The sequence below is a fragment of the Cuculus canorus genome, chromosome 8, assembly GCF_017976375.1.
Source record: "Cuculus canorus isolate bCucCan1 chromosome 8, bCucCan1.pri, whole genome shotgun sequence".
NCBI lineage: Eukaryota > Metazoa > Chordata > Aves > Cuculiformes > Cuculidae > Cuculus > Cuculus canorus.
In genome coordinates this window covers 17,559,632-17,573,878 of record NC_071408.1, presented here as the reverse complement: position 1 = coordinate 17,573,878, position 14,247 = coordinate 17,559,632, and the positions used below count along the sequence as shown (strand labels likewise).

The window sequence follows — 14,247 nt, the reverse complement described above, 5'->3', positions numbered from 1 at the left end:
TCTCCTGGAGAAACTGGTTGCTTGCGGCTTGGACAGGTGTACTCCTTGCTGGACAAAAAACTGGCTGGATGTCTGGACTGAGAGAGTTGTCTCAGCTTGGTCTGAATGCAGGACTGAGTTCTTCAGATCTGCAAGGACACAAGCACAATTTTCCCTTTCTCCTCCAAACCCACATATATATAAAAGAATGTTTATTATTATTAGTGTGTATTAGAAGAGTACTTAGCCTAGATCAGAGCATTGAAGAGTTTGCTTCAAAAGCTTACCTGCTTCCTACCTTTTGTCCATTCAGAAGTACCGGGGGAGACACAGAGAGATAAAATGACTTTCCTCGGGACACAACACAGGTCAGAGACTGCAACTGGTTCAAAGACAATCTTCTGTGCCGCCAAGCCTGTGTTGTGGCACCCCCAGTGCATCATCCTGTCTCAGCCTTGTTCTTACCTGCTCTTCTGACCATAGACACACACAAGAAAGATTACAAAAAGCAAAGCAAAACTAAGCAAGGGTTTGTTTTGCAGCTCACTTTTCACATCTTACACTTTGTATTCAACCTCAGCTATTGCAAATAATTTTATGGTTATTTGATTCTTTTATTTTGCTTCCCTTAAGCTCTAGCAAAGTGTGTCAACATTGTTTTGCATGTGAGGCATTAGCAGCAGCCCATGCTTGTGGGATTCAGCGTGGTACCCAGGGTGTATTCCTGTCCACAAGGTTCATTTATCTCTGCTGAACTCATTATTTCATGTTTAACAAGGTTTAGAGTTCAGCCAGGGGACATACAGCAGTAATATAAACCTGGAAGATAGAAGATCTGGTCTCAGCATGCACTTTGGCCATGCTAAAGCAAAGCCAGCTTTGTTCTGCCTGTTTGACACAGCTGCTCCTCTCTGCCTCGGATGCACATTAGCCTGTTCCAGGGCTGACTGAGAAGATGTTGCAGCTCTAAAGTGTCACCAGTGTGAGGAAATAACAAAAGATCAGCGATGAGAATTGCAAACATGCTCAAGTGACTTGCAGCTGAGGTGTAGAAAAACACATCTATCATACTAATTGTTGTTTAGCCTTGTGTGTTGGACAAGTAGAACCTCTATGTTTAGATAACACATGCTTGTGATAGACTTTGAGGCACCTTATCGAACGTGCTTGAGATTCCGGCCTTGCTGTGGGAAAGATGAAAGCACAGTGCAAATCCTTGCAATACAGGCAAAGCCAGGAGGTTCAGTGATCCTCTAGCATGGACCAGTCTCAATCCTTGCCTTCAGGTGCTGCTTCGGGGATCCCCCAGTTGGCAAGGTAACGAAAATAAATTTACTCTTCACATTTCCTCTATGATTTTTGTGGTTGTTCCTGTGTCCTGCCTGTGCTGACACGCACAAACAGCCTTCCCACTGCCAGTGAAGCTGGTGGGGGTCTTCCCCATCCCAGTTGTCCCTCTGATGCTAGGGGAAAATAACCAAATCCCTCCTAGTCCTAACAACTCTCCAATGCACATGAACCAGGAGAAGGTGGGTTGATGGAGTGGGGCCAGCACTATGTGAAAGGCAGCACTTCACTCCACTTGCCAAGGCAGAGCCAAGGGACAGCACTGGAGCATGCCTGGCACTCAGCTCCTGAACATCGGCACCTAGCAAAGCCCATTCCCGGGACCGCCAGTCTCTCACGTGGCCATCCTAGAAAGGACACCCACCGTTTTGCCCAGAAGTGGTTCATCGCTGCCCCAAGGAGGCTCTGAGCACCCTGCCAGGAGCAAGTGCTTGCCCACCGGAGCCCAGTGCTAAGGGATGCTGAGCAGCAGTGGCCACACAGGGTGCTCCCAGTGCCCCAGGGCACTTTTGCGGAAAAATGATCATACATCGAACATAGGGTGCACAACCAGCTGAACAAGAGAAACAGCAGCAGTTGCATAAATCTCTCCTTAAAGGCAATCGGTGGAGCTGCTGTTGGCAGGAGCTCTGCAGAGAGCAACGAGTATGCCTCTCCTGAATAATGCAGTTCCAGAGGTAAGCACGTCACCTCTTCCCTGCCAGGGAATGAGACGCAGCACCTAATGCAGCAGAGAAGCAGCAGACCTTGAAATGAAAAGTAGCACGTGGTTGCAAGAGGCTAATAAATTCTGAAGTGCTCAGAGATGCTATGGGCACGGCTGCAATCCAAGGGGGACAGCCCCTCTGGCAGCATCCTGGAAAATCTGCCTTAGCCTCACATTTGCAGCGCTGGATCAGTAGTGCCCAGAGGTTGAGTGTGTCCTTGCATGGGAGGGATGCACAAAAAGAAATAAAGTGATTTTCTCCATCCATTTCACCAAAAGCCAGCCTCAAGTTTAAGGCTGCCAGCAGCAGGGCTGTTCTCTCTGAGGACAAAGAAGCAGTTTGCCTTTGCACTGAGGTGGGGTCAGTCAGAGCCCATAGCACATGCGTGGTGCTGGGCTGCTGTGCACTCACCCAGTGCCTACATCCAAAGCTGTATTCAGTAGGAGTTTCTTCTAAAATTGACCCTTTTTATGATGCTTTTTTGCTTCAAGCATTCCTCATTTTGTAACAAAAACATCCTTTGTCAGAAAAGCATCAGCCAGATGCCTCACTCCCACACTACCAGGAGCGAAGATGCCTTTCTGAAGCAGAACCTCAAAGTGAGGTGCTGCCACACTGACAGTACTTAGCAAAAAATAAACACCAATACCCTGCATAAATTGCCCACTTCTTTTGCAAGATGCCCAAAGAAGTCAGCGTGGGGCCCCAAGGCAGCCTGGCTGGCACCTGCTGCAGATGTGTGCCCAGGCCTGGCCACTGCCCTTCTCCTGGCTGGGACAATGCAGCAAGCAGGAGCCAGGCAAAAGCAGCCGCGGCAGAAAAGCTCTATGCTTAACTTTTTTACCTCCTAAGGAAATCCTCAAAATTGCGTCAAAACCCAGTGATTTTTCTCTAGGATCTGTGCAGAAGGAGAATTTTGACTGTGGCTCCACTCAGCTTGTACTAAACTAGAAACATACAGAAAAATGATCTTGAAAATAGCTGGGAGCAGGCTACAGCACTTGCTGCTGGTGCAAGGCAGAGGTGGTTGCCAAGCCTTTCGGGAGGAGGGTGGTCCCAGCTATCTTGTGGGTTTATCTCACAGAGTCCAGAGAAATCCTTTCAGAAAGGTGCTTTATAAACAAACCAGACAGATGTCTGCAGCCAGCAGTTAAGAAAGGTTTTCTCTAGAGCAGAAGAGTAATCAAATTCCACATAGACAGGCAGGGAAGGAGAACCGGAGGTGGAGGAGACAGCACAATATAATTTACAGAGCAGCCGTCCCTCATGGCTCCTCTCTGCAGGGGTCAGAGCCTGCACTGGTGGCTGTTGTCCCTGGCTGTGACCGGGCCCTGTGCCCCCATCACCAGCCTTGATCCGTAATAGTCAGCATTCCCTCCCATGGTGGTCCCAGTTAACAACAGGCATTCCCTTCTGCGGTGTTCTCTCCATGATGGGCCCCTCTAAGAGCCAGAGAGCTGACGTTCCCTCCCAGTGATGGTCCCTCTAAACAGCAGATGTTCCCTCCCGTGATGGACCCCATTAACAATCAGTGTTCCCTTCCATGATGGACCCCGTTAATAGCCACTGTTCCTTCCTGTGACAGTCCCTATGCTCTGCTGAGCTGTGGGACACCCATGTTGCCAGCACCTGCCTCCATCCCAGCTGCCCAGACACTGCTTTTCATTTGCAAGGCAAAGCCTGAATTAATAAACAAAAAAAAAAAAAAAAGAAAAAGAAAAAAACCAAAGAAAAATTCAACATCTTGGCTGTTCTGTTGAACAGATTCTACTAAAGGAGAAAGACCAGAAGAGAAACATTGCTGTTCACCTCTCCCAGCCAGCTCCAGTGCAGAAAAGGGCCAAGGGGTTAATCTGTGGACAAATGTCCAGGGAGGGCCAGCCAGGGTGGCCACCAGCACCTGGGGTGCTCAGGGAAGAGGGCTGGAAAGGCTCCCCAGTCCCTTTGGGCAGCAGAAAATGGGCAAGATGCACCAGCCGGCTACAGCGTCATTAGAGAAGCCAGAGCCGAGGCTTCCCTGGCTTTGCTACCTCTGCTTGCCCACCCAATTCCCAAGGAGCCAACCTCTGGTATGAACCGCCCCCACACTTGTTTTCCCTCACTATTTATCATGTATTTTTTTCACAGATGAAGGATTATCTCACATAAATGCACATCACTGGGCTGGTGGACCCAGCCTTCCCTGGAAAAGGCTGTCCAAAAAGGAGCACGTGTGATTCATTACACCGTCCCGTAAGAAAACCACACTGTCTTACATTGCGAGTGTTACAAGAGCAACTGGCACTGTACGGCAGACTGAAAACATGCAATGACAAAAAATTGCCTAATAGAGCTGTAACACACCCCTCCCCTCATATAAACGAAATCCTCCAACTGATTAAGTCGCAGCATCACATGCAAAGAAAGCGCAGTCCTGTTAGCCAGGCGTTCACAACTTGATAGAATAGCTGCATACACTTCAAATGGCACAACCTGCTTTCCTTTAAGGGTGTAATTCAAGTATCCCCTGCACCAGCAGGCACATCATGGGGCCGGCTCTGGGCTGGCTGTACCTCTCTTCATCCATACCCCATGGGCTGAATCCAGCTGGGATCACAACCCCGCCCCAGCTGCTGCTCGGAGGCCAGTGCCGGGCAACCCCAGGAAGGGCTGTGCCAGGCAGCACTCTGGCCCACGTAAGGCTGTTTCAAGCAGTAATGAATGCAACAGAAAATAATAATAAACTCCAAATATCCTTCTGTTACACATGACTCACATTATGGACAAACAACAGCCACACTTCAGCATCCTCTTTCTTCTGTGTAAAGGCTATCTTTTCACCTGAAAAAAGAACCTAACAAATCAATGCCTGGAAATACGCCTGTGGGAAAAGGGAGTAATTTTTTTTACAGTCAATAGAAATATTTTCCATTTTTGAGCGACGCAGCTTGGCCAGCTGGTAAAGCATATGACAGCAGAAATATCTGAAATTATCTGAGCACAAACATTCCCATTTTTATTAATTTTCTCTCCCATTCCTGTTGTGGGCTTTACTTTGTAGAAATGACATGTCAGGAGGGACAAACCTATGTCTTGCAGCTCTGGTGTGCTGCTCCTTGGGGGCAGAGAGAGCATATTCAGTTACACCCTCATCTCCATAGTAGTTCCAGTGACCCTCTCTGGCCCTGTATAGGGCTGAGTGTTTTGCAGGGGTAGGCTTTATCTGCTGGCTGGGGTCTGCTCCATCCCATACCCACCTGGGAAGTTCTGAGCTGGCAGCGGCAGAGATGCAACCAAGAGCCATCTGCTCTACAGCAGCAGGACGCAAGCAGCCAGCACTGACTGAAGAAGCCTTTTCGTTGCTCCGTGATAAGATGAGACCTTGGTCTTGGTCCAGGGATTCCACCAGATGGATGGATTTTTCTCTCCAAGGAGGGGATTTCACTGCTCTTCATCCCTTGCCTGCTGGGAGCCCACGGGCAGCCTAAGGCACATAATAGGATGCAGGGGCTGGAGAAAACTGTGTAGGAACAAAGGAAAAAACACAATGTAGACAAGAAGAGTCTTCATATCTCCATCCTTAGAAATTTTTAGTGTGAAAGATGCAAATTCATCACTGAGACATAAACCGAAATCTTCCCACTGCTCCCTGTGTCGGAGACAGGTGTGGCGCTCTGCCCTCTTCCCACTCCAGTCAGATGCTCGCCCTGTGGCAGGGTGGGAGCAAGGACTCTCAGGAGTGGAAGGGAGCCCTGTTAGGAAAGGAAAAGCATGCCCTCATCTGCCAGCCCATAGGATGCCCCAGCACACACCTCTCTGTTCCAGGAGAAGGTCAGGCGAACCTTGTGCTGCAGGAGCAGCCTGGCTGCTGGCAGCAAACAGCGATGTGTTCAACCACCCCTTACTTGTGGGCAACAGAAACTTTGTATTGACACACAGGCACAATGCAGTGTACATTATAAGCTTTTTTGGACACTGGTCCTTGGAGAAAAACAGTAAAATTAGGCAGAAGAAAAAATCTGTCCGATTACCTCTTACCTTTATCTAGGCGGAAAACCAGGATTCATTTTGGAAAGGGGAGTCTTCATCAGGATACATGTTACATCCTTGCCCATCCAGATATTCTGGATATAAAGGAGCAACTTTTCCTGTTCTTCACCTGGAGAAAAAGATTTGGACTTTTGCTGGCCAGCTCTCCCCATCAGCCTCTTGGTGTCAAGAGGATGCAATCACACCTTGGTGCTGTTTCACGCAGCTGCAGATGCTGAACACCTCCTACCCACCTCTCTCATGTCAAAGGCGCTGCACGAGGAACTCGTAGGCACTCAGAGCCTGCTCCTGCTCTGCTGCAGACTCAGCCCCAGGAGGCATAGGCTGGGTAAAGCTCATTCAAAGGCTTTGCTGAGCAGGGGATGTTGATACTTGCTGGATTCTGTGTATTTCTGGCTGACAAACCACAAGCGCAGCATCCGTGCCTCTGTTTCGTAAACTGGAGCATCCCAGCACACTCAGGTTGCTCTGCCATGGATATTGTTATAATGCTGATGTGTTTTGTTTTTGTTTCACCTCTGGGTACAAAGAGCTGTCACCTCAGAAGTGCCCTTTCCGAAAGGCAGACTTCTGCTCACGCTGCAGCTGCAAGGCTTTTACTCCTGTGCTGCCTCGGTATTTTAGCACTGGGGCAGCACTCACATATGCATGAATATCATCTCCCTGTCTCTGGAGGAGACATCACAGGCTCCGATGGTGAGATACAGGGGTTCTCATCATGAGTGTGTTAATAATATATGATCATGAGTGAAACGTTTTGAATTGCAGTCATTAAAAATATATCCTTCCAGGAGGAGACAGTTTCAAACTGGGAAACACATGCACTTTGCTCTGGAGTTAGTGTTGTGTTTACTCACACCAGCAGTGAGGTTACCTCTGCCTACAGCACTGGGATGATAGAGTTTAGCTAAAAATCTGAAAGCAGAGAGCAGCAAATCGGACCAGATGAAGCAGACCAAGGCAGACCCCACACCAGGCACCCAGCTGTGCCAGCGAGGCTCAGCTATGCCACCGTGGGACACCGTGACCTTGCACAGAGGAAAAGCAATCCTACCAAGGTAGTGCTGGTACTTGGGTCTTTCCCTCCTTTCTTCACTCCTCTTGTTGTTTTGCACTATTAGATGTATGTTCGAAATGAGGAAAACAGGAAGCTATTAGGGCAGCAGCGCCAGCCTAGCATGCAGCAATATCCATTAACCGGGAGGCTGCTACACTGCAATTAGTTTTAAGTGGTCTTTAGCATTTTCATTAGCTCTTAGCTGCTTTTGATGTACTTAATTTACGCCACAGAACCCGTAGCAGATAGCAGAAGATGATTAAGACGCACTTTTACTCTTTTTAGAGTGTGCTGAGTACCTTGTAGCTACAGACTGTGCATATAAAGCAATATTGCTTATTATTCAGAGCTGTTTGTTAGATTAATCATGTTCCTGCTTTGCTCTGGGAAGAGGAATGAGAATATAGCAATATTCTGGCTGCTTGTTTTTAAAATACGTGCGTGGGTGGACACTCCAGCTTCTGCTCACGTTTTTCTGTTGCAAGTCGCAGAAGAGCCGTTTGCGATTCCCCTCCCTGGTATTTTCTCCTGATGCTAATTTTGTTGGCCAGATTCAGAAAGGAACCTGCCTCAAGCACGGTCAGGTTCAGTCAATGAGTGTGGCATGGAAATAATAACTATTACTAATTAAGAAATGTTTGAATTTCTGGACTGAAGAGAGGCGAACTTGGAACAGCTTTAAAATGAAAGATGCTACAATATTCTTCCTCCAGCAAAGACTCAGAAGGCCTCTAGTGCCATTATCTTTGCCCATTAAACCTTTTCTGATCTGGCACTTTCTAGTCTGAATACTGCTGAACATGTCCTCCAGAATGAACTGCAATGCTGTTTTTGAAAATTATTTAAGAGCTTTCTGTAGTAAAAAGCAAGGAACTGATTTTTCAGAGCAAAATTTGAGCCAAGCTTTAAAGCAAGATTGAGATTTCGAACGACATATCAAAGAGAAACCTGTCTTAATGCTCAACTTCGTCCACGTTGCTTCCAACTTGAAGCAGCGGGTGGTAGAGAAACTGAAAGGTAGGGTTAAATTAGTGGTGGAAATACATACCTAGCTGGTCAAAGCTGGGAACTGCCAGTCCTCGTGAAGTCCTGAGACAGAAGGTAGTGAGGAAACACAGTGACTTTGCCCAAAGTGGTTCAGCCTTCATCCAGGTACCCAGGCTACAGGGCCATCGTGTAATTCATTCAGGGCATTGTGCAGAGAATTTTTACAGTTGACTGTGTTCACCTTGTGATCCCGGATAGATGTTATGGAGGCATAAATAGCAACTCAACAAGTCGTACCAGCATCTTCCATGCCCTTGTCCTGCCACAACTGAGTTCGTGAAGAGCATTTCAGGAAAAAAAAAAAAAAAAAAAGCAGAGAAAAACAACCAACTTGGGAAACAGTGATTTACCTTCCAGATATGAGCAGGGTGTCAGGGCATGTCTCCAAGCTGGAGGTTATGGGATGCGTAAACAGTTCCATAAAACACTCTGTCACTGCCTCACAAAAAAAAAGCATTCTGTTGGCACACAGGAGTTAAGGACAAAGCCTGTAAGGCAATACAGGATCTGCACCAGAACTGCTTGTTTACTCCAGACAAATGATTTTTACTGAATGCCTTTCATCAGAATGCTTTTAAAAAAAAAAAAAAAAAAAACCAAAACCAAACAAACCAGAAATGAAACCAACAAACACAGTCTGCTAATTTTAAATTGCACTTACTCAAAAAAGCTAAAGAATTTACTTCCAATGTATACTCCTTATGCTGTAAAATATTTCAGTTTTTAAATAAAAATAATTTTTACTTTAATTCAGCAGAATGTTCCAACACGAGAAATAAAACTTAAGCATGTGTGCAGTATACTCCTCAAATGCTACCTGTAAGAGGTGCATTCCTTCAAGGTGGTTTTAGCAACAACTTACCCATCAGTCCCTAAAACCAATGGATCTTCAGCTGTCCTGCAGTTCCCCGGAGGGCACCAATTCTATGGCTATGCCATCACACCAGAATAACAACATTAGCCCAAGACTACTGTTTACAAGAGCACAAGGGAATGATGCCACCACTGTGCCAGAACACACAAACACACCAGATCCTGGCTATGAGAAGTCGATTAAAATGCAAGGTTTATGAAGTAAAGTTGATTTACAAGCGGAACATGGCCACTGTTTCATACTGATTCACAAGTGTCTCCAAGCAATATGGTATTTTTCACTTTGTTGCTAACTATAGGCATCCTCTATGTAGTTCTCCGCAAGACTGTTAGATATTACCCTTTAATTTAGATTTGCATGGAACTTTCAATAGCCAACATCTTGACATTCATCAGTTCAATTAAAATAAATCTCCCTTCTATAAGAATGATAGATTATGCACACAAACAAATCAGACTAGTTCAGTTTATATGGAAACAAATACAATTATACAATTTATTTATTAATATGGTTTTAATTTACCATACAATTGCTCTAGCACTCCCCAAACAGATTATTTACATAGCATGAAAAGCAGCCACACCACGTGTCACTCCTTCCCAATCCTCTCTATGTTGCTAGGCCAGGACTCGGGCTGTCAATGCCCCACACCAGCACCCTGCATCAGCAGCAGCACCCCAGCATCTCCGTCACCCATGCAGTCCCATGGGCCCTCCTCTCAAAGCCACCAAAGGCAGCTTGAGGAATCTGCCAGGTGCATGGGTGAATGAGCCTGCTTTTTCATATTAAGTTGTTCCTTGTGCTCCACCAGACCCCGGTTCCCAGTATTCTCCGCACCACATACATGGAAAACACTGCAGTGATAATGACACATTACAGAACATCCAGGATGTGTGAATAATCACAGATACACGCTACCCAGCCTTTGCACAGGCATCTCCATGAAGGCCGTGGGAGTTGTAAAGACATTATTAGGTCTCATGACATTTTAAAAAGGCTTAAATATAAAATGACTTATAGGGATTTCGAAGGCTGGAATGGAACTGAATAGTCTTTGCAATAATAATTGCCAGATGCTAAAAACGACCCACAGAGAAGCATTTGCATAACTGTTTGGAAAGAAAAGAACAGAGAGATCAAAATCCATGCACAAAGTTAAAGAGGAAAAAACAAGGGTTATTTTCAAGCAAAGTCATTACGGCTGCCCTTCAACCTGACTCACCCCTGACTGCAATGGCAGTGAAGGCTACCCACAGCAGGGGGACTGAGGACCACACCACTCGGCACCACTGGTCCAGCACAAGAAGCTTGCAGGACCTGCAGGATATGGCCTCCAATAAGAAAAAAAATCAGGTAGATAGAGAGCCTTTGCATCAGCTTGGCAAATTCACACTTTATTTTGGCAAGTGAGCGTCACTTCAGTCAGCACCAAATACTCATGCAGGACTTGCAAACAGCCCAAGGGCTCCAGCTGTAACTGGGACAAAGTCCTCTGGCACACATGGAGCTAATTGGCCCCTTAATGGTTGTGTAGGCACAGCCTGAGGAGACCAGAAAAGCAGCTCATAGGCAGACAGAGGAGTCAACAGAGCATCGGGAGCTAGAATAGATTCTAAGAGTTGTTGAGATATGTGAGATATTAACATGGATACAAACCTCATGGCTTTGTGTGTTAGTCTGCCATGAACAAACAACAGCCGAGAGAAGAGGCCCTTTTCTAGCATTTTACATAGCAGAACAGCAGTTTATTAATAGGCACTAGTGCTTTCAAACCAAGAAAGGGTATGTACCTTCCAGCATTTCCTGCTCCTTATCTTGTTCATCCTCAACAATAAAATCATTTCACTAGAAAAGTGCCATAAAAAGAAGCAATTCCTCTCTCCCATACCTCTTGCCTCACAACTACATTGCTGTTTGAAAATGAAGCCAACAGTGCAACATAGAAGTCCTTAATCTTCTTGTGCTAACACATAATCAAAACAGATACCTGGCATAGGTCAATAGCCGACCAACACTTATTCCCCTGAAATCCTTCTCAGCCATACACTTCTGATGAGGAGTATCACACTTATCTCTTGTTAACAATAGCCAAAGAAAGAAAAAGGCAGGCAGAGGGAGACAACAGAGAGAGGAAGCTCATGTCTCCAGTCCGTTCACCTGTGGGACCCGTCTGCTGAAAGGTTCTGTCAGAGAGGGATCATCTTTACACATGCAGTTCCCAGGAGTAGATGCTTCTTCCCGAAACAGTGTTACCTGAACCAACTTGTCCCAAGTCTCAACTAAAACCTGGGCCACTCAGATGAAATAAGAGAGGGGAAATGAAAAATACCTAAGACAACTCTGGGAAGACACCAAGAGTATCTTCAGCCAGTTGCAAAATCAGTGTGACAGCTGAGAAAGGAAAGGCAAATTGCTAAGATAACCAGCTGGTATCAACTGGTACTTACAATAACCTGATTACCTTCTTGAAGGAGGCAGCTTCTGCTTAAAGATGCGGAGAATCACCCCTGGATGTGGAGTCAGAGCACATGGAATCCCCTGCCTCAGTGAACAGGGGAAGTCAGAGTAAAAGTCAGAGTAAAAGAGCAAACAGCCTGTATATACAGTTATAGCTGTAATCACTCACAGAACTCCAGAAGTCTCAGGAATCGCACAGCATACAGGAAAACTTAAATTCTACTGTGGAAAAGCTGCATCTTTGGTAGGCAAGCCAGTCAGTCTGCCAAAAATGTAAGCACCTGAAGCCACATACATGTTCATTCGCAGTGCAAATTCCCAGCTTTGTTAAAGGTTTGCTCTGGTGGATAGATTCCTGAAAACAGTTTTTGAAGTGTATACATTATAGATACTATGATTTCTTTAGAGCAAATAGGCTGGAAATGCTTTAAAACTAGCATGTACTCACAGGAATAGAGATGTTTGTTTCTGACTGACACTTTTCTGTAAACTTCTTGCATTAAAAACTTGTAATCACATATAATTGCTAACATCAAACATTTATTGTTTTAAAAAAATAAACATGCAGAAAGCCATCCTCTTTAAAACCAACACATAAAATAATCCAGCAGAGATTTTAGAGAAAAACAATAGCCCTATAAGGCATGGATTCCTCTGAAACCTCCAGCAGACATGTACTTTCTGTGGGAGTCCATGCTCTGATTACACCATGCAATAGTGCAAGTCCAGCTGAAGTCAATCACATAACGGAGCACTTGCCTTGCAGTTTATCTTTCTTTTTCTGCTGCTTGGATTTTTTTCCATCCACCTGGAGACTGACAGTTCTCCTCTTCTCCAAATTCAAGAGCTCCTGGAAGAGCTCCTGCACGTTGTAGTTCATTTTGGCTGATGTCTCCATAAAGGAGCATTTCCACTTGCTGGCTAGCGCTTGCCCCTCGCTGGCATCCAGCTCCCTCTGGGCCTCATCGCTTTTGTTCCCCACCAACATTATTGGGATTTTTTGAATGTCCCCTTTAATCTGACAAATCTGTTCAAAGATGGGGTGAAGATCTTCCATGGACTGCCTGCTGGTGACAGAGTACACCAGGATGAAAGCATGCCCCTTGGAGATAGACAGCCTCTGCATAGCAGGGAACTGATGGCTTCCCGTGGTGTCTGTAATCTGCAGGGTGCAGATGCTCTTATCGCAGCTGATCACCTGCCGGTACGTATCTTCAATTGTGGGAACATAGGTTTCCCTGAAAGTTCCCCTTACAAAACGAAGGACCAAGGAGCTTTTTCCAACCCCTGCTGCTCCGAACACAACCACCCGGTAATCATTGCTTTGCTCAGGCATGTTTGCTGCGCTGCGATCGTAAAGTGAAGATTCTAGCTGGAAAAAGCCCGAGTTCTTCAAGTTTACGCACCCCTATACAGAGGTGGCCTGCGGAGAAAGGAGAGGGAGGGAGCAGAAGGGAGAGAGAGGAGCGTGGGGAGAGAAAGGGAAAGAAATCGTTCACACCATCTCGGGAATTTCACAGTGCGTTCTTGATATAAGCAATTAAATCAGTCCCTCCCATCCTTTTTCCTTGCGTTAAAGAGAAACAAACCGCTACCCCCATCCAGCCCGTGCACACTTCGCGTTACGAGAAGGGAAAACGAATTCACCTGTAGCCATCAGCTCCAGCGAAACGAGAATAAAATCGCCTTCCAGCCCCGGGGAAGCCGTGCGGGCTCTGGCCGGAGGGACAAGGGGGAGCTCGGGGGGGCTCCCTGCCTGCCCCCTCGGCACCTGCGGACAGACAGCGCTTCCAGGGCGCTTCTCCTTCTCTCTCCCTATATAGTCCATCCACCCACCGCCCGCGGAGCCCCGCGGAGGCGGCTGCCGGGCTGCGAGCGCTGCGGCATCCCTGGCGGTGGGTGGCTGCTACCGCAGGGGCTGCGCACCTCCCGGGCACAGCAGCAGCACCGGCCCCGCTCGGGGCACGACAGAGGGACCGCGGCTCCGCTTCTGGGCGTGGGGAGGGCAGACAGACGGACCCCGGCTCCGCTCCGGGCTGGACAGACAGACGGACGGACCCCGGCCCCGCTCCGGGGAGACAGACAGACGGACAGACCCCGACTCCGCTCCGGGCGTTCGCACCCGCTGCGGGCTCCATGCGGGAAACCCGCCTACCCCTACGCCTCAAAAGCACCCCAAAATCCCGCCTTCCCCCTCAAAAGGCCCGTATAAAAAAGAAATAATTCATCAACACAACCGCTTGAATCTTTTGGTTAAAGCCGGTTTGGGATGGTTAAAGCCGGTTTTGGGTGGTTCGAGCCATCCCTCTAACTGCAGACAGAAGCCAACGCGAGCCTCCCGCACCCCCCGATCGATTGGAGCCGCTGCCGGTGGAAGGCGGCAGCGATGCCCCGGGGAGCCCCTTCGGGCTGTGGCCGCTGCTTTGATCTGGCACCCTCCCACTGGCAAACATTCCACAATCGCGGCTCTATTTCTCCTCCTTTACAAGGAATCTCCCTCCAAGCCCCCTCTCACAGCCCGCATCTGTGAGAGATGCCCGGGGCTGAGAGCCCTCCCCGAGCCCCGCCTGGGACAGAAAACGCCGTCAAATCAACTCTCTAGGAGTCCTTTTCGAGTTTTAGAAAGCCAGCAGCGTTTCTCAGGGCTGGGCAGCAGGAGGGGGTGATCTCCATCCATCCTGTGCAGCCAGACCAGAGCTGGGGACAGGATGGATTTCCCACTTACGTGCATGTGTATACTTTTTCCCGGA

At 47.5% G+C, this 14,247-nt stretch overlaps 1 protein-coding gene and 1 long non-coding RNA gene across 2 annotated transcripts; both read right to left on the bottom strand.

The window, feature by feature from the left end:
• Positions 1 to 3,885: 3,885 nt before the first annotated feature.
• Positions 3,886 to 8,433, bottom strand: LOC128852831 (uncharacterized). The gene is made up of 3 exons (XR_008450881.1): positions 8,168 to 8,433; positions 6,051 to 6,171; positions 3,886 to 5,532 (listed from the first exon to the last, which is right to left on the bottom strand). It is a non-coding gene; the product is annotated as an uncharacterized LOC128852831 (long non-coding RNA).
• Positions 8,434 to 9,306: 873 nt separating this feature from the next.
• On the bottom strand, positions 9,307 to 13,973 carry DIRAS3 (DIRAS family GTPase 3). The gene is made up of 2 exons (XM_054073069.1): positions 13,145 to 13,973; positions 9,307 to 12,920 (listed from the first exon to the last, which is right to left on the bottom strand). The coding sequence occupies exon 2, from the start codon at positions 12,831 to 12,833 to the stop codon at positions 12,237 to 12,239; it is 597 nt and encodes a 198-aa protein (XP_053929044.1). The 5' UTR covers positions 12,834 to 12,920; positions 13,145 to 13,973; the 3' UTR covers positions 9,307 to 12,236.
• Positions 13,974 to 14,247: the final 274 nt, after the last annotated feature.